This window comes from Ursus arctos, unplaced genomic scaffold (genome assembly GCF_023065955.2).
Source record: "Ursus arctos isolate Adak ecotype North America unplaced genomic scaffold, UrsArc2.0 scaffold_14, whole genome shotgun sequence".
Taxonomy (NCBI): Eukaryota; Metazoa; Chordata; class Mammalia; order Carnivora; family Ursidae; genus Ursus; species Ursus arctos.
Window position 1 is genome coordinate 23,403,997 of NW_026622808.1, and position 20,085 is coordinate 23,424,081.

The following is a 20,085-nucleotide window of genomic DNA, read 5'->3' on the forward strand; positions in this document are numbered from 1 at the left end:
TCAAGTTACATTACAAAGCTGTGATCATCCAGACAGCCTTTTTTATTATTTATTTTTTTTTATTTTTTATTGGCACAAAAACAGACACATAGATCAATGGAACAGAATAGAGAACCCAGAAATGGATCCTCAACTCTATGGTCAACTAATCTTCAAGAAAGCAGGAGAGAACATCCAATGGAAAAACAGCAGTTTCTTTAATAAATGGTACTGGGAAAACAGTACATCCACATCCAGTAGAATGAAGCTAGACTATTTTCTTACACCATATACCATGATAAACTCAAAATGGATCAAAGTCCTTTATGTGAGACAGGAATCCAACAAAATCCTAGAGGAGAACATAGGCAATAATCTCTTTGACCTTGGCCTCAGCAACTTCATTCAAGACAGGTCTCTAATGGCAAGGGAAAGAAATGCAAATATGAGCTTTTGGGACTTCATCAAGATAAAATGCTTCTGCACTGCAAGGAAACAGTCAACAAAACTAAGGCAACCCACGGAATGGGAGAAGATATTTGCAAATGACACTACAGACAAAGCACTGGTATCCAAGATCTACAAAGATCTTCTCAAACTTACCACCCATAAAACAAATAATCCAGTTGAGAAATGGGCAGAAGACATGAAGAGACACTTTTTTAAAGAAGACATACAAATGCCTAACAGAGACATGAAAAAATGTTCAACGTCACTAGCCATTATGGAAATACAAATCAAAACCACAATGAGCCACCATCTTACACCAGTTAGAATGGCTAAACTTAACAAGACAGGAACCAACAAATGTTGGTGAAGTTGTGGAGAAAGGGGATCCCTCTTACACTGTTGGTGGGAATGCCAGTTGGTACAGCCACTTTGGAAGGCAGTGTGGAGGTTCCTCAGATGTTAAAAATAGAGCTACCCAATGACACATTGATTGCGCTACCAGGTAATTACCCCAAAGATACAGATGTAGTGAAAGAAGGGGCACGTGAACCCCAATGATCATAGCAGCATTGTCCACAATAGCCAAACTGTCGAACAAACTGAGATGTCCTTCAACAGACGAATGGATAAAGAAGATGTGTTTCATATATACAAAGGGATATTACTCATCCGTCAGAAAGGGTGAATACCCCTCATTTGCATTGACATGGATGGAACCGGAGGGGATTATGTTAAGTGAAATAAGTGAAGCAGAGAAAGACAATTATCAAATGATTTCACTCCTATGTGGAACATGAGGAATAGAATGGAGGACCACAGGGGAAGGGAGGGAAAACGGAATGAGAAGAATCAGAGGGAAGACAAACCATGAAAGACTCTGGACTCTGGGAAACAAACTGAGGGTTACAGAAGTGAGGGTGTGGGGGGATGGGGTGACGGGGTGATGGGTAATAACGTAGGTGCCTGTTGTGATGAGCACTGGGCTTTATATGCAACTAATGAATTGTTGAACACCACATTGAAAACTAATGATGTACTATATGCTGGCTAAGTGAATATAATTTTAAAAATGAAAAAAAAAACAAACAAGAAATAAGCTAAAAAATAAAAGTAAATAAATAGATAAATAAAAACATGAAAAAATAAGTCCATAAAATCCAATGACAGAGAATAATATATATAAAAAATAAAAATCATATACTGTGTCAGATGGTGAGAGGAGATACGAATGAAAAAAGTCTGTATAAAAACGAATGGATTGGGAGTTTTAATAAGTTTGATAAACTAAGTTTTAATAGGAGTTCAGGAAGACCTGCCAAGAAGGTGACATTTTAACAGAGGTTCCAGAAAGACTGAGCAGGAGGCAGGAGGATATCTGGGGGAGGTGTGTGCCCTGCAGGGAAAGCAGAGCAAAGTCCCTGCAGGAGGCACTTACTGCAGATCTGCAGATCTCAACATGCAGTCAGTGCGGTGAGGGAATGAGCAAGAGGGAGAGAGGAGAGGTGATGGCAGAGAATGTTGAGGACCAAGGCGGCTTTCCTGCCACTGATGGGACTTCAAGACACAGGGAGTCCTTCCTTCACGTGGTGTTCTTTGCATCTTATTAATTGTGTTCCAAGGTGTTCTGTGAATAGAGATGGATCCCTTCCTTATTTCCATCTGTTGGTGAACATTCTGGCATGTAAGGATCACATATTGGAGTATATGAACTTGGGTACCATTGCCCTGAGGTCTTCTCATGCCCCACAACACACACACACACACACACACACACACACACACACACACACACTATGGTCTCCAGGCACTGGTGAACATTCTGGCATGTAAGGATCACATATTGGAGTATATGAACATGGGTACCATTGCCCTGAGGTCTTCTCATGCCCCACAACACACACACACACACACACACACACACACACACACACACACACACACACTATGGTCTCCAGGCACTGCATTACACTGCGCTTTTCTAGCCCGACAATATTGTTGAAAGAAATGGAGCAAGGCAAGCTGTCAACATCAGATTATCTTCACCCTGAGGACTGTGGAACTAATATTTAAATTCTAGTTAGTAAGCTTCCCATGGACATGGAAATATGGGCTCCATTTTAATACAATCACCTTGTGTCCTATATTTAAAGAAACACACACACACACACACACACACACACACACACACAGTTCCAAAACACAGAGAGGAAGGAAATGGGCACAAGAGGCAAAAGAGATCTCATAAGCTCAGGCAGTGCCTGAGAGATTGTGATGAGCAGAGAGCTTCCTTGGTTCTGGCAGCATTCCAGCCCCAGTGAACATCTCCAGATGTGCAGAATAATTAAGAAAGCAGAAAACAAACAAGAATGGAGTGATGTTTTAATGCTGTCAAGACATTTTACTGATTGAATATCCCTCTAGTTAAATGTGCAAAGGGGATAAACCTGCAATTTACAACAGAAAATACACAATCTATGGCAATAAATGGGGATTATTGTTCTTTAAAAATTTTTAAATGATTTTATTTATTTATTTATTTATTTACTTACTTATTTGGGAGAGAGACAGTGAGTGAGTGAGTGAGAGAAAGATAGAGCGAGCTCCAGAGAACACCCGTGCGGGGGTGGGGAGAGGGAGAGGGATAAACAGGTTCCCAAATGAGAGGTAGCCTGACATGGGGATGGATCCCAGGACCCTGGGATTAGGATCTGGGTTGAAGGCAGATGCTTAACACACGGAGCCATGCAGTCACCCCAAGGGGATTTTTAAAGATGAAATAATAAAAGACTTTTCCAAATGATTTTAAGTGCTAAACTTTTGGAATCAGAAAACGAGGTTTTGAACCTCAGATCTACCACATATAAGATGTTTGAACTTGGGAGAGACAAGCAATCCATTTCAAATGTGACTATCCTTAGGCAGATAGTGAGGATAGCAGCACCCATCCTCCTGGGGTGGCAGACTGGGGTCATCACTACATGTAAGAAGCTTACAGCACAGTTCCTGCCTGTGAGTAAATGAGTTATTTCCACGAGTGAACAGATTTGGCTGAGTTTTCTTTTCTTTTCACAAATGCTTCCACTGTATACACACCTCTCGGTAATGAGGTACTATAAAGTAAAGCTAGTTAGCATACTCCTTTTTGCATATAAAACACAATTTTTTTATGTGAATACTCCTTGAGAGAAGGTGCTGAGAACTGCATGTCTCAGGAACTGCTGTTGCAAGGGAACAGCTACCTGCATGGGTCTGGGGCTTTCTATAAATACAGAATATGTCAAAAACCACCACATCCTAAAAAGCTAACCACACATGCCTCTCAGCCCAATACTCTGTTTTCCTTCTCCCCTTGGCTGCAAACTCCTTGGATATGTTCTAATTTTACTGGAACCACTTTAGGTCCTCCAGTTCCTTTCCCCCGTCTCATCCAACTGGTCTTCTATTCCCACCATGTATCATCAACAATGATGCCTGTATTGCTGAGACCATTGGACATTTCTCTTTTGAACACATCACATAAATAAATTATAAATGCGTCTACTTCATCTCAGGTGACCTCAGGTAAAAGTTCTCAGGTTCCATTCTCTCTGACCCTTTCCTGAAATTCCTGCTGAGCTCTCAGACTCACCTGGTGAGGTCTCTAAGGTGAAAGTCTCCCTGTGGATGTGCCGATTCCTCCCTGGATGGTTGTTGATGGAGATCGAACCTGTTTCCAGACAGGGCAGCAGAGAGCAGTGAAGCATGGGTCCCCCAGCCAGACTTAGGAACACAAAAGCAACAACCATGTCCTGGCCAGTCCAAGGGTCCACAATGACGTTGTGAAGCAGAGGAGATATTTATAGCTCCCTGTGTCTGCTCACTAGGCGCTGTTTCCATTGTTACTCCCACCTCGGAGCACTTCATTCCCTGTGGGCCACTGATCTGGACAGAAAGTAACATGTTCTTGCTGTTACTCTGTTCCAGGGAGACCAGAGTAGAAGTCAGGTGACTGCAGTTTGTATTCCTCATTCTCCTGAACTTGCCTGCCTTCCAGAGGTCTAACCTCCTTGCACATCTCCTTAACCTTGAGATGATATTGAATTTATTTTGTTGATTGTTTACTTTATCATTTATACCTTTGGGGTGATGTTAATAAACAAGCCATGTGTTCCTCTTCGTGTGTGCTTTGGGGAGAACAGTCTAAGTACTCAGGCTAGAGTCCGAAATAAATTTGCGTGATTCTTCGAAGCGAGGTCCCGTGAGTTGACACCAAATATACCCGTGAATACATCTTAATAGCACAGTAATGTCCCCAGAATTTTTCTGCATCTTAACCTACAGAATCTGTGCATATGTCTTGTGTCATGACAAGGGAGAAGTAAGGTTGCCAATGGTATCAACATTGCCAGTCAGCTGACACTCGGGTAATGTTATTCTGATTATCCAGGTGGGCTCAATAGGTCACAGGGGTCCTCCACCTGTGGAAGAGGGAGGCAGAACTCCTGGAGCCACAGAGAGATTTTGAGGTGCTATGTTGCTGGCCTTGATGATAAAGGGAGGGCACATGGGTCAGGGAGTACAGGTGGCTCTAAAGCGGGAATAGGCAAGAAAACCTATTCTCCCCAGACCTTCAGAATGAACTCTTTCTGCAGACACAGTGATTTTAGCCCAGGGGGACTTATTTCAGTCTTCTGGCTTCCAGAACTATCAGAAAATACATGATTTGTTTTAAGGAACAGCATGGCCATTTGTTGCAACCACAGTAAAAATCTAATCCAGATATTAATCCAATACACTTTGTTAAAGGGAAATGAATTCACCCTTGGACCTTGTTCATTTTTATTCTCTTGGATAAGGATATTCAGTATTGAAATCCTAATTCTAGTAGACAAATCTGAAGTCACTTTGGAGCTGCTCAGCCCCAATAGCTGGTACAGAAAATCTCCCGTGCCATGAGCCGAGCTGACTTACAGACACTAAGGTAGAAAAACTGAATCCTTAAGGCGATTTGTTCTATCTTAAATCTTGGTGTCCACATTTTTACATCCTTTTACTGTTACACACCAATCTAAATATACATTCTTTTCATTCTCATCCTCTCCCCCTTTCTCTCATGTTTTCTTGTGAATTGAAAGATGGCCTAATAATGAGTCCAAGAGTGTGCATATGATAGCCCATGTTTACTTCAAAGAAAAATGTGTATAAACACACACACACACACACACATACACACATCACACCCCTCACTTTGAACATTTTTGTAGGGATCTACAAAATATGACCACACCTTTGTTTATTAGCCACATTATCTCTTTGAAATTAGTTTTATTATCCTATGTTATCTTCAGAAATTAGAAAACTGAGACTCAGGGGCATTAAATTTTAATAAGTTACATAACCAAGTAGTTAAAGCTTATTGTGCACATTCTGGAATTATATAGAAACAGAATCATTCAGAATGTCCTCCTAAATTTCACACAAGTCCTCTATGCATCAGACTGTACACTTCAGATTTTTTATTATTATGTAATGTTAGTCACCATATAGCACATCCTTAGTTATTGATGTAAAGTTCCATGATTCATTACTTATGTATAACTCCCAGTGCACCATGCAATACGTGCCCTCCTTACTACCCATCAGCAGCCTATCCCATTCCCCTACCCCCCTCCCCTCTGAAACCCTCAGGTTGTTTCCCAGAGTCCTTAGTCACTCTTGGTTCATTCCCTCTTCTGTTTACCCCCTCATTCATTCTTACCTTCCTTCTCCTATCGATCTCCCTGCTATTTCTTATGCTCCACAAATGAGGGAAACCATATGATAATTGTCTTTCTCTGTACACTTCATTTAAAAATATTTTTTTATCAAAGTGTAGTTGACACACAAAGTTACAGTAGTTTCTGGTGTGCAAATTAGTGGTTCAACCAACAACACTTTATGTTATGCTGTGCTCACCACGAATGTCAAGCTGTGTACTTTACACAGGTAACCAAGAGGGTGTTCTCTGTAGTTAAGAGCCTATTTCTTGGCTTGTCTCTTTTTCTCTCTTTTTTCCCCTGGGTTTATTTGTTTTGTTTCTTCAATTACACATATGCCTGAAGTCATATGTCACTTGTCTTTCTCTGACTGACTGATTTCACTTAGCATAATACTCTGTAGCTCCATCGTGTTATTGCAAATGGCAAGATTTCATTTCATTTTATGAATAATATCCCATATACACCAATCTCCCACATCTTCTTTAACCATTCACCTGTTGATTGACACCTGGGCTGTTTCCATAGTTTGCTTATTGTAGATAATGCTGCTAAAAACTTTCTGTATGTGTATCCTTCTGAATTAATATTTTTGTGTTCTTTGGGTAAGTACCTAGCAGTGCAATTCCTGGATCATAGGGTAGATCTTTTTTTTTTTTTTCTTTTCATTTTTCTTTTTGAGGAAACTGCCTACTGTTTTCCAGATGGCTGCACCAGTTTGCATTCCTACCAACAGGGCAAGAATGTTCCCCTTTCTCCACATCCTCACCAACAACTGTTGTTTCTTGAGTTGTTGATTTTAGCTATTATGACAGGTGTGAGGTGATATCTCATTACAGTTTTGATTAGGGGCAAATGGGCATTATTACAGAGTGACATGCTATAATTTGTATTTTCTTTTTTTTTAAAAGAGTTTATTTATTTATTCGACAGAGATAGAGACAGCCAGCGAGAGAGGGAACACAAGCAGGGGGAGTGGGAGAGGAAGAAGCAGGCTCATAGCGGAGGAGCCTGATGTGGGACTCGATCCCACAACGCCGGGATCACGCCCTGAGCCGAAGGCAGATGCTTAACCGCTGTGCCACCCAGGCGCCCCTATAATTTATATTTTCTTATTGAGAAAGAAATATATACATATTTTTGTGTAGATCTGATCCCATTTAAGGGAAGTGACCTGACATCTCTGATTAGGAATTCCTGTCCCTTCAGCCCTTTCCCTAAGAAAGCAGGTATTACAGTTTGAAAGAGAAATGCTTTCCTGTATTTGAGGAATGTACATTGAGTTTGTTGTCTTCTAGACAAAGACCATAGTGTTCTGAGATACAAAAATCCATACATCTTTTGGGTAAATCCCTAGTAGTGCATTTGCTGGGTTGTAGGGTAGCTCCATTTTTAATGTTTTGTGCAAGTCCATACTATTTTCCAGAGTGGTCGTACTAGTTTACATTCCCACCAGCAATGCAAGAGGATCCCCTTTCTCCACATCCTCGAAAATACCTGTTTTTTCCTGTGTTTTAATTTTAGCCATTCTGACTGGTGTGAGTTGATATGTCATTGTAGTTTTGATGTGTGTTTCCCTGATGTTGAGTGATGTTGAGCATCTTTTCATATGTCTGTTGGCCATCTGGATGTTTTCTTTGGAAAAATGTCTATTCATACCTTCTGCCCATTTCTTAATTGGTTTATTTTTTTGTAGGGGGTGCTGAGTTTGATAAGTTATTTATAGATTTTGGACACTAATTCTTGATGAGATATGTCATTTGCAAATATGATCTCCCATGCTGTAGGTTGCACTACTAGATATTTACCAAAAGTATAGAAAAGTACGAATTTGAAGGGGTCCTTGCACCTTGATGTTTTCAGCAGCAATATCAAAATTAACCAAGCTATAGAGAGAGCCCAAATGTCCACCGAATGATGAATGGATAAAAAACCTGTATATATACATATACATACCTATGTACAATGAAATATTACTCGGCCATCAAAAGGAATGAAATTTTCTCATTTACAATGATCTGGATGGAGCTAGAGTATATTATGCAAAGTGAGATAAGTCAGCCAGATAATGACCATTACCATATGATTTCACTCATGTGTGAATTTTAAGAAACTAAACAAACAAACAAAGTGGGAGAAAAACAATAAGGCAAACCAGGAAATAGTCTCTTTACTATAGAGAACAAACCGAGGAGATAGGTGGTTAGGGGGATGGGTGAATTAGATGATGGGGATTAAGGAGGGCACTTGTAGTGATGAGCACCCAGGGTTCATGAAGGCATTGAATCACTAAATTCTACACCTGAATTAATATTTCACTGTATGTTAACTAACTGGAATTTAAATAAAAACATGACCTAACCCAAGCAGGAGAAGAGAAATAATAAAGATTAGAGCAGAGATAAATGAAATAGAAACCACTGAGGGCTTCAGAGGGGAGGGGGGTGGGGGACTGGGATAGGCCGGTGATGGGTATTAAGGAGAACACATATTGCATGGAGCACTGGGTGTTATATGCAAATAATGAATCATGGAACATTACATCAAAAACTAGGGATATACTTTACGGTAACTAACATATTAAAAATTATTAATAAAAAAAGAAAAAGAAACTAGAAAATCAGTAGAACAGATCAAAGAAACTAGAAGCTGGTTCTATGAAAGAATTTATAAGATCAATAATCCACTGGCTAGACTTGTCCCAAAGAAAAGGGAAAGGACCCAAATTAATAAAGTCATGAATGCAGGGGAAGAGATCATGACTAACACCACAGAAATGAAACAATTATTAGAATTTATTACCAGCAATTACATGCCAACAAAGTAAGCAATCTAGGAGAAATGGTCACATTCCTAGAAAATTCTAAACTACCAAGACTGAAACAGGAAGAAGTAGACAATCTGAACAGACCAATAACCACGAACAAATTGGAACAGTCATCCAAAACCTCCAAAACACAGGAGTCCAGGTCTTGATGGCTTCCTAGGGGAATTCCACCAAACATTTAAGGAAGAAATAATATCTGTTCTACTGAAGCTGTTTCAAAAAATAGAAATGGAAGGAAAACTTCCAAACTCGTTCTATGAGGCCAGCATTACCCTGATCCCAAAACCAAACAACGAACCTATCAAAAAGGAGAATTACAGGCCAATATCCCTGATGAACATGGATGCCAAATTGCTCAATAAGATTCTACTCAATAGGATCCAACAATACATTAAAAGGATTATTCACCATGACCAGGTGGTATTTATTCCTGGAATGCATGGAGGGTTCAACATCCATAAATCAATCAACATGACAGAGCACATCAATAAAAGAAAAGACAAGAACCATATGATCCTCTCGGTCGATGCAGAGAAAGCATTTGACAGCATCTTTTCCTGATTAAATTCTTCAAAGGGGGTACCTGGATGGCTCGTTCGTTAAGAGTCTGCCTTCAGCTCAGAGCATGATCCCAGCATCCTGGTATCGAGCCCCGCATCAGGCTCCTCATCTGGGAGCCTGCTTCTTCGTCTCCCACTCCCCCTGCTTGTGTTCGCTCTTTTGCTGGCTGTCTCTTTCTCTGTCAAATAAATAAATAAATTCTTTAAAAAAAATAAAACTCCTCAAAGTACAGGGATAGAGGGAACATACTACAATATCATAAAAGCCATCTCTGAAAAGCCCAAAGCAAATATCATTCTCAATGGGGGAAAAAATGGGAGCTTTTCACTTAAGATTAGGAACACCAGAAGGATGCCCAGTCTCACCATTACAGTTCAACATAGTACTAGAAGTCCTAGCCTCAGCACTCAGACAACAAAAATAATTAAAAGGCATTCAAATTGGCAAAGAAGTGGTCCAACTCTCTCTCTTTAGTAGATGACATGATACTTTATGTGGAAAACTCAAAAGATTCCACCCCAAGTTATTAGAACTCATACAACAATCAGCAACATGGAAGGATAGGAAATCAACACAGAGAAATCAGTTGCTTTTCTATGTGCTAACAATGTAACTGAAGAAAGAGAAAGAAATTCAGGAATTGATTTTATTTACAAAAGCTCCCAAAACTATAAGATACCTAGGAATAAACCTAACCAAAGAGGTAAAGGATCTTTACTCTAGAAACCACACTTATGAGAGAAATGGAGGAAGACACAAAGAGACGGAATAATATTCCAGGCTCATGGATTGGATGAAAAAACATTGTTAAAACGTCTATGCTGCCCAGAGCAATCTACACATTCAATGCCATCCCTATCCAAATACAAATTACATTTTTCACAGAGCTGGAACAAATAATCCTAACATTTGTATGGAACCAGAATAGACCCCAAATTGCCAGGGGAGTGTTGAAAAAGAAAACCAAAACTGGGGGGCATCACAATGCCTGACTTCAAGCTCTATTACAAAGCCACAGTCATCAAGACAATATGGTATTGGCACAAAAACAGACACATAGATCAATGGAACAGAATAGAGATCTGAGATATGGACCCTCAACTCTATGGTCAACTAATCTTCAACAACACAGGAAAAAACATCCAATGGAAAAAAGACAGTCTCTTCAATAAATGGTGCTGGGAAAATTGGACAGCCACATGCAGGAGAATGAAACTGGACCATTCTCTTACACCAAACACAAAGATAAACTCAAAATGGATAAAAGGCCTTAGTGTGAGACAGGAATCCATCAAAATCCTAGAGGAGAACATAGGTAGTAACCTCATCGACATAGGCCTCAGCAACTTCATTCAAGACATGTCTCTAAGGCAAGGGAAACAAATGCAAAAATGAACTTTTGGGACTTCATGAAGATAAAATGCTTCTGCACCGCAAGGAAACAGTCAACAAAACTAAGGCAACCCATGGAATGGGAGAAGATATTTGCAAATGACAGTACAGATAAGAGACTGGTATCCAAGATCTACAAAGATCTTCTCAAACTCACCACCCACAAATCAAATAATCCAGTTGAGAAATGGGCAGAAGACATGAAGAGACACTTCTTCAAAGAAGACATACAAATGCCTAACAGGGACATGAAAAAATGTTCAACGTCACTAGCCATTATGGAAATACAAATCAAAACCACAATGAGCCACCATCTTACACCAGTTAGAATGGCTAAACTTGACAAGACAGGGAACAACAAATGTTGGTGAGGTTGTGGAGAAAGGGGAACCCTCTTACACTGTTGTGGGAATGCCAGTTGGTACAGCCACTCTGGAAAACGGTATGGAGGTTCCTCAAGATGTTAAAAATAGAGCTACCACATGACACATTGATTGCACTACCAGGTATTTACCCCAAAGATACAGATGTAGTGAAATAAGGGACACATGAACCCCAATGTTCATAGCAGCAATGTCCATAATAGCCATACGGTGGAAGGAGCTGAGTTGCCCTTCAACAGACGAATGGATAAAGAAGATGTGGTCCATATATAGAATGGAATATTACTCAGCCATCAGAAAGGATGAATACCCACCATTTGCATCTACCTGGATGGGACTGGAGGGGATTATCCTAAGTGAAATAAGTCAAGCAGATAAGGACAATTATCATAGGGTTTCACTCTTATGTGGAACATAAGAAATAGAGCAGATGACCTCAGGGGAAGGGAGGGAAAACGGAATGAGATGAATCAGAGGGGAGACAAACCATGAAAGACTCTGGACTCTGGGAAACAAACTGAGGGTTACAGAAGTGAGGGTGTGCGGGGATGTGGTGACGGGGTGATGGGTAATAACGAGGGCACCTGTTGTGAGGAGCACTGGGTTTTATATGCAACTAATGAATTGTTGAACACTACATTGAAAACTAAAGATGTACTATATGCTGGCTAAGTGAATATAATTTAAAAAACGAAAAAAAATAAAAGCAAAAATAAGATAAAAAATAAAAATAAGTAGATAAGTAAAAACATGAAGAAAAGTAAGTACATGCAATCCAATGACAGAGAAAGAATATATATAAAACATAAAAATCATATACTGTGTCAGATGGTGAGAGGAGACAGGAATGAAAAAAGTCTGTATAAAAACGAATGGATTGGGAGTTTTAATAAGTTTTATAAGCTAAGTTTTAATAGAAGTTCAGGAAGACCTGCCAAGAAGGTGACATTTTAACAGAGGTTCCAGAAAGACTGAGCAGGAGGCAGGAGGATATCTGGGGGAGGTGTGTGCCCTGTAGGGAAAGCAGAGCAAAGGCCCTGCAGAAGGCACTTACTGCAGATCTGCAGATCTCAACATGCAGTCAGTGTGGTGAGGGAATGAGCAAGAGGAAGAGAGATGAGAGGTGGTGGCAGAGAACGTTGAGGACCGAGGTGGCTTTCCTGCTACTGATGGGACTTGAAGACACAAGGAGTCCTTCCTTCATGTGGTGTTCTTTGCATCTTATTAATTGTGTTCCAAGGTATTCTGTGAATAGAGATGGATCCCTTCCTTATTTCCATGTTTGGTTAACATTCTGGCATTTAAGGGTCACATACTGGAGCATATGAACTTGCATACCATTGCCCTGAGGACTGCTCATGCCCCACAACACACACACACACACACACACACACACACACACACACACACACTATGGTCTCCAGGCACTGCATTACACTGCGCTTTTCTAGCCCGACAATATTGTTGAAAGAAATTGTGCAAGGCAAGCTGTCAACATCAGATTATCTTCACCCTGAGGACTGTGGAACTAATATTTAAATTCTAGTTAGTAAGCTTCCCATGGACATGGAAACATGGGCTCCATTTTAATACAATCACCTTGTGTCCTATATTTAAAGAAACACACACACACACACACACACACACACACACACACACACACACACACAGTTCCAAAACACAGAGAGGAAGGAAATGGGCACAAGAGGCAAAAGAGATCTCATAAGCTCAGGCAGTGCCTGAGAGATTGTGATGAGCAGAGAGCTTCCTTGGTTCTGGCAGCATTCCAGCCCCAGTGAACATCTCCTGATGTGCAGAATAATTAAGAAAGCAGACAACAAACAAGAATGAAGTGCTATTTTTATGCTGTCAAGACATTTTTTCTGATTGAATATCCCTCTAGGAAAATGTGCAAAGGGAATAAACCTGTAATTTAAAACAGAAAATACACAATCTATGGCAATATATGGGGATTTTTGTTCTTTAAAAATTTTTAAATGATTTTATTTATTTATTTGAGAGAGAGACAGTGAGCGAGTGAGAGAGAGAGAGAGACAGAGATAGTGTGAGCTCCAGAGAACACCAGTGTGGGGGTGGGGAGAGGGAGAGGGAGAAACAGGCTCCCAAATGAGCAGGTAGCCTGACATGGGGCTGGACCCCAGGACCCTGGGATCACAATCTGGGCTGAATGCAGATGCTTAACACACGGAGCCCTGCAGTCACCCCAAGGGGATTTTTAAAGATGAAATAATAAAAGACTTTTCCAAATGATTTTAAGTGCTAAACTTTTGGAATCAGAAAACGAGGTTTTGAACCTCAGATCTACCACATATAAGATGTGTGAACTTAAGATGGAGAGACAAGCAATCCATTCCAAATGTGACTATCCTTAGGCAGATTGTGGGGAAAGCAGCACCCATCCTCCTGGGGTGGCAGACTGGGGTCATCACTACATGTAAGAAGCTTACAGCACAGTTCCTGCCTGTGAGTAAATGAGTTATTTCCACGAGTGAACAGATTTGGCTGAGTTTTCTCTTCTTTTCACAAATGCCTCCATTGTATACACACCTCTTGGTAATGAGGTACTATAAAGTAAAGCTAGTTAGCATTCCCCTTTTTGCATATAAAACACAATTTTTTATGTGAAAACTCCTTGAGAGAAGGTGCTGAGAACTGTATGTCTCAGGAACTGCTGTTGCAAGGGAACAGCTACCTGCATGGGTCTGGGGTTTTCTATAAATACAGAATATGTCGAAAACCACCACATCTTAAAAAGTTCACCACACATGCCTCTCAGCCCAGTACTCTGTTTTCCTTCTCCCCTTGGCTGCAAACTCCTTGGATATGTTCTAATTTCACTGGAACCACTTTAGGTCCTCCAGTTCCTTCCCCCGTCTTATCCAACTGGTCTTCCATTCCCACCATGTATCATCAATAATGATGCCTGTATTGCTGAGTCCGAAGGACACTTCACTTTTGAACACATCACAGAAATTAATTATAAATGCATCTACTTCGTCTCAGGTGACCTCAGGTAAAAGTTCCCAGTTTCCATTCTCTCTGATCCTTTCCTGAAATTCTTGCTGAGCTCTCAGACTCACCTGGTGGGTCTCTAAGATGAAAGTCTCCGTGTGGAGGTCCCAATTCCTCCCTTGGTGGTTGATGATGGAGACTGGAGCTCTGTTCCCAGACAGGGCAGCAGGAAGCAGTGAAGCATGGGTCCCCCAGCAGACTTAGGAACACAAAAATATTTACAACCATGTCCCGGCCAGTCCAAGGATTCACATGCTGAAGTTCTGAAGCAGAGGAGATATTACAGCTCCCCGTGTCTGCTCACTAGGTGCTGTTTCCATTGTTACTCCCACCACAGAGCACTTCATTCCCCGTGGGCCACTGGTCCGGACAGAAAGGAAACTTTTCCTGCTGAGTCTCTGTTCCTGGGAGACCAGAGTAGAAGTCAGGTGAATCCAGTTTTGTATTCCTCATTCTCATGAACTTGCCTGCCTTCCAGAGGTCTAACCTCCTTGCACATCTCCTTAACCTTGAGATTATATTGAATTTATTTTGTTGATTGTTTACTTTATCATTTATAGCTTTGGGGTGATGTTAATAAATAATCCATGTGGGGCGCCTGGGTGGCTCAGTCAGTCACGTTTCTGCCTTCAGCTCAGGTCATGATCTCAGGGTCCTGGGATCCAGTCCCACATTGGGCTGCTTGCTCAGCAGAGAGCCTGCTTCTCCCTCTCCCTCTACCTGGCAATCCCCCTGCTTGTGCTCTCTCTCTCTGACAAATAAATAGATAAAATCTTTTAAAAAATAAATAAATAAGCCATGTGATCCTCTTCAAGTGTGGTTTGGAGAGAAAAGTCTAAGTACTCTCCTTAGAGTCTGAAATAAATTCTGTGTGTGATTCTTCAAAGTGAGGGCCCCTGAGCTGACATCAAAAACACCTCTGAGAAAGACTTTAGTAGACAGAATAGCATTGACATAATATTTCCACATCTTAATCTACAGAATCTGTGGATATGTCTTGTGTCATGGCAAGGGAGAAGTAAGTTATAAATGGTATTAACATTGCTAGTCAGCTGACTCTAGGAAAAAAGTTATTCTGATTATCCAGATGGGCTCAGTAAACCACAAGGGTCCTCCAGCTGTGGAAGGGGGAGGCAGAAAACTTGGAGTCAAGAGAGATCTCGAGATGCCCTGTTGCTGGCTTTGAAGATAAAGGGAGGGCACATGAGGCAGGGAGTACAGGTGGCTCTAAAGCCAGAATAGGCAAAAAAACCTATTCTCCCCAGACCTCCAGAATGAACTCTTCCCTGCAGACAGTGATTTTAGCCCAGGAAGACCTATTTCTGTCTTCTGACTTCCAGAACTATCAGAAAATAAATTGATTTGTTTTAAAGCAGCAGCCTGGTCATATGTTACAACCACAATAAAAATCTGAATGAGACATTTATCCAATAGCACTTTGCTCAAGGCAAATTAAATTCAGCGTTGGATCTTATTCATTTATATTCTCTTGAATAAAGATATTTGGTGTTGAAATCTGAAGTCACTTTGGAGTTGTTCAACCCCAAAAGCTGTACAGAAAATCTCCCATACCATGTGCCGTACTGACCGTGCAGGCACGAAGGTAGAAATATCGAATCATTAAGGCCACTTGTTCTATCTTAAAGTTCGGGCCCAAATTTTTACATAATTTTACTTTTTAACAAATCTTTTTTTTTTTTAATAATAATATTTTTTATATTATGTTAGTCACCGTACAGTACCTCCCTGGTTTTTGATGTAAAGTTCCATGATTCATTAGTTCTGTATAACACCCAGTGCACCATGCAATACGTGCCCTCCTTACTACCCATCACCAGCTTATCCCATTCCGCCACCCCCCTCCCCTCTGAAGCCCTCAGTTTGTTTCTCAGAGTCCATAGTCTCTCATGGTTTACCTGTCTTGACAACAATTTAGGCTCAAGCCAATTTCACAGTGTTTTGATAAACAGAAGTTTGTTAACACATTTTAAACATGAACAGAGGCTTTCTGATGTTGATTTTCTTTTACATCACTACCTTTCACTCCTCTTCCTGAGAATGTAGACTCTAAACTTATTCTGTTTACATCTCAGGCTCCCAACAGGGATCTTCAGGCTAGGAAAGCCTGGGCACCCCCTTCACCCCTGTGCTTGTGGACATTCCCACAGATGCTTCCCTGACCAGAGCCTCTGCTGTGGCTGCACCAGCCCTTGGGTTCTTACTGTGACTGCAAGACAGGCCTCAGCAGCACCATCAGAGACTCTAACAAAACCAGTTTATTACTCACAGGTCCTCACGGGCAGAGCCAGAAATGTCTAGGGGGGCAGAGACTCCAAGCAAGAGAGAGACGGCCTACAACTGGGGCCCTGCCCTTATTGGGGTCCATGGGCAGAGTGGCTAGTGGTTTGCTGGTTCACTCTTTATTGACAAGTTTAAAACTTAAGAGTGAAATTCTGGCATGAAAAAGAAAAGCAGGATCACTCATGTGTCAGTATTGGGGTGACGCAGGGCTTTCTGAAGAGGTGCTACATGGCTGGGGCCGCCTCAGTGCTTCTCTGGTAATTGTGTCACACACCTGACAGTGTGTTTATTCAATATGGTTGTCCTTGAAATGATTGCCTCAGAAATCAAAAGTGTTTTATTCATTTCAGGGTTACAATAGAATGATTCAACAATTCTATAAATTTCTCAGTATTCATGAAGATAAATATACTCATTTTTAAAAAAGATTTTATTTATTTATTTGACAGAGAGAGAGAGAGAGAGAAAGTATAAGCAGGGAGAGAGAGGCAGAGGGCGAAGCAGACTCTCCACTAAGCAGGGAGCCTAAGCCGGGCTCCATCCTATGACCCTGGGGTCATGACCCAAGCTGAAAGTAGACGCTTAAGGACTCAACCACCCAGACGCCCCAGCATAGTCCTTTTTTTAAAAAGTTTTTATTTAAATTCCAGTTAGTTAACATATAGTGAAATATTAGTTTCAGATGTACAATTTAGAGATTCGACACTTGCCTACGTTACCCTGTGGTCATCACACAAGTACACTCCTCAATCCCATTGACCTCTTTCATCCACCTCTTATTTCATTTTATTTTTAAATGGGCTCCATGACCAGTGCAAAGCCCAACAAGGGACTTGAACTCACCACCCTGAGATCAAGACCTGAGCTGAGATCAAGAGTCTTAGGCTCAACTGACTGAGCCACTCAGGTGCCCCTTAACGATTTTTAAGTGCACAGCTCAGCGGGATGAAATACATTCCCATTGTCATGAGTTGACACCACCATCCATCTCCAGAACTCTTTTCACCTGGTGAACCTGAAGCTCTACACCTGAAAATATATTTTTTAATTACCAAAATATTTTATCATTTTGGAAGAAACAACAGCTCTTAATTTTTCTTAGAGCACTGAACTCTTAACTGTTTTGGCAAAAGTTTCAGGGAAGCCAGAACTGTAGTCCTCATGGTTTGATGTCAAAGGAATACAGTTCCTCCCCTCTTGAAGGGAAAATTAGCAATCATCAGTGCTGTGTCCCACCATGAGTCAATATTTTCAAGACCCAAGAAGCCTAGTAAAGAAAGCCCCTTCGCTCTTAGATCTGGAGAAATGTTGAACTCAGGGCTGGGGTAAGCTGCTAAGAGTTTAGGTCTGTGGGAGGCAGGTGAGTTCAGGGAAGAGTAATAAGCACATTAACCTGACTCATAAGCTGGTCTCTTGGGAACAGGAAACTAGGAAAGAAATTCCTATCTGGGCAGACCAATGTCCCATGAGGGATGATGTGCACAGGGGTTGGAGAAACAGGAGGGAAATATACCTAAGAAGCAGCTAGTGAGCTATAAATATCTCTTCTGCTGTTGTCCATCAGCAGGTGTAAACTTGGGCTGAGTGGGACATGGGTATTTCTTCTGGAGTCCTAGGTCTGGTTAGGAGACTCCTGCTGCATCATTTGAGAATAGAGCTTTAGTGTCCATCATAAGCCATCGAAGGAGGAACTCGGACTTCCACACAGAGACCCCCATGCAGGTGAGTCTGAAAACCCTGCAGGTACTGCAGGAAAGGGCCAGAAAGAATAGAAGGGTGAGAACATTTACCTGATGCTACCTGAGAGCCAGTCCAGCCCTGCCCAGCACCAGGACATCACTGTGGTTGTTGGCTTGCTTGACTAACTAATGAATGGATTTACGTATGGTCCTAAAATAAAAGTAAACATTGAAATCAGCCATGCAGGGGAGATCGTTGAGGATTAACTAGTGATGATGGAAGAGTGGCGATGGGTAGTAGAAAGTGGTCTTGTTAAAGTTGAACACCAGTCCAAGAAGCTTTGTGATTAGGGAGAATAGAGATGTAGGGTATTAGCTACGAGGGATATGCAGTCAAGGGACAGCATTCCTTTTATTCTTTTTAAGCCAGGGACAATTTGAGTGTGTTCTCATATTGATGAGAAAGATCCAGATCAATGGATCATGAGACATACATTTCACAGTGTCCTTTTTTATGCTGGGCATTCCAATATTTTTTTTTTAAATAATAGGTGAAAGGGGATATACCAAAAAGGTTTACGTTGCAATTATTTCCTCAATGGCCAGGATGAGTACACTTGTGGGTTTCTTAGGCGTTTGCTTTCTCTATTGAAAATTGTCAGTGCCATTTCTGTGCTTTTCTTTGGTGGGTTTCATGTCTTTATATACCTGATTTGGATTGCAGTTTTTCAAACATAAGAATTGGAGTTTTTCCACCAACTTTGCTGTTCGACCTTTAGTTCCTTTTTGTATGCGTAGATGTATTAGAGGGTAGTAAGAAAGTGAATACATTTTGTGTGCTCAAACCTATCATTCGGTCATATGTTCCTCCCCTCTATTGCATGTTTAAGTGTAGAAAGTTCTTCTGTATCATTTGAAGTAATAAATCACCTTTTATACATATTTCTAACCTGTGTTCACATTTCTGTTATTCCCTATTCTACCTTTTGGACTTCTGTGATTAGATCTATTTCTGAATGTCACGTCACCTGTAGCCGTCTTTTGGAAGATATTCTTCTTTATTATTTGACTAACATTCACCTTTTCTTCCTAAACAAATATGAATTAATATATCTTTATATAATATGAAATTATAACTTTAGATAATGCTTCCTACCCACTTTTTAAAGTACTTTTGGCTATATTCTTTTATTTCTAAGTTTTTATTTTTTTTAAAGTAATCTCTACCCCTACATGGGACTCGAACTCACAACCTCAAAATCTAGAGCCGCATGTTCTACCGTTGAGCCAGCCAGCCCCCTGTTTCCAAGTCTTTAGCACTTTAATCTTGAATTAGTGATCCACGTTGATGTCATTGTATTAACACTATTTTATGCCTGTCTAGAAAGTTAATTTTAGATTGTCATTGTGTTTCAGACTCTTGTTTGAGATAGCTCCATGCCTAACCTAGGCTCACTCCTACTGCTATCCTTTGTTCCGAAAGCTCTTAGTTTCTTGTAAAACTTACGTTTCTATATTATGCACACAAAAATATTCATACACTTTTATACCAATTCTTGCACAGAAAGTTATGCTCATTGTAAATAGCCTTTAACTCTGGTACAGTCTTCTTTTTAATAGCTTGTCTCGCTCAGTAGCACCTTACGGTCTTGTCTGCATCAACCAGTAGAATGCTAATTCATTACTTCAGCGGTTGCATAGTATTTCAGGGTGTGGCTGATTCTTTTGCACTTTTGAAGATTTTT

General features: G+C 40.8%; 1 protein-coding gene across 1 annotated transcript in view; it reads right to left on the reverse strand.

The window, feature by feature from the left end:
* LOC113249277 (olfactory receptor 7A17-like) overlaps positions 1-20,085 on the reverse strand; it is a 41,439-nt gene that overhangs the window by 8,169 nt on the left and 13,185 nt on the right. The window contains exon 2 of the mRNA XM_057311575.1: positions 8,320-8,330. Coding sequence (XP_057167558.1) covers positions 8,320-8,330 — 11 coding nt within the window. The remainder of the gene's footprint in view (positions 1-8,319; positions 8,331-20,085) is intronic.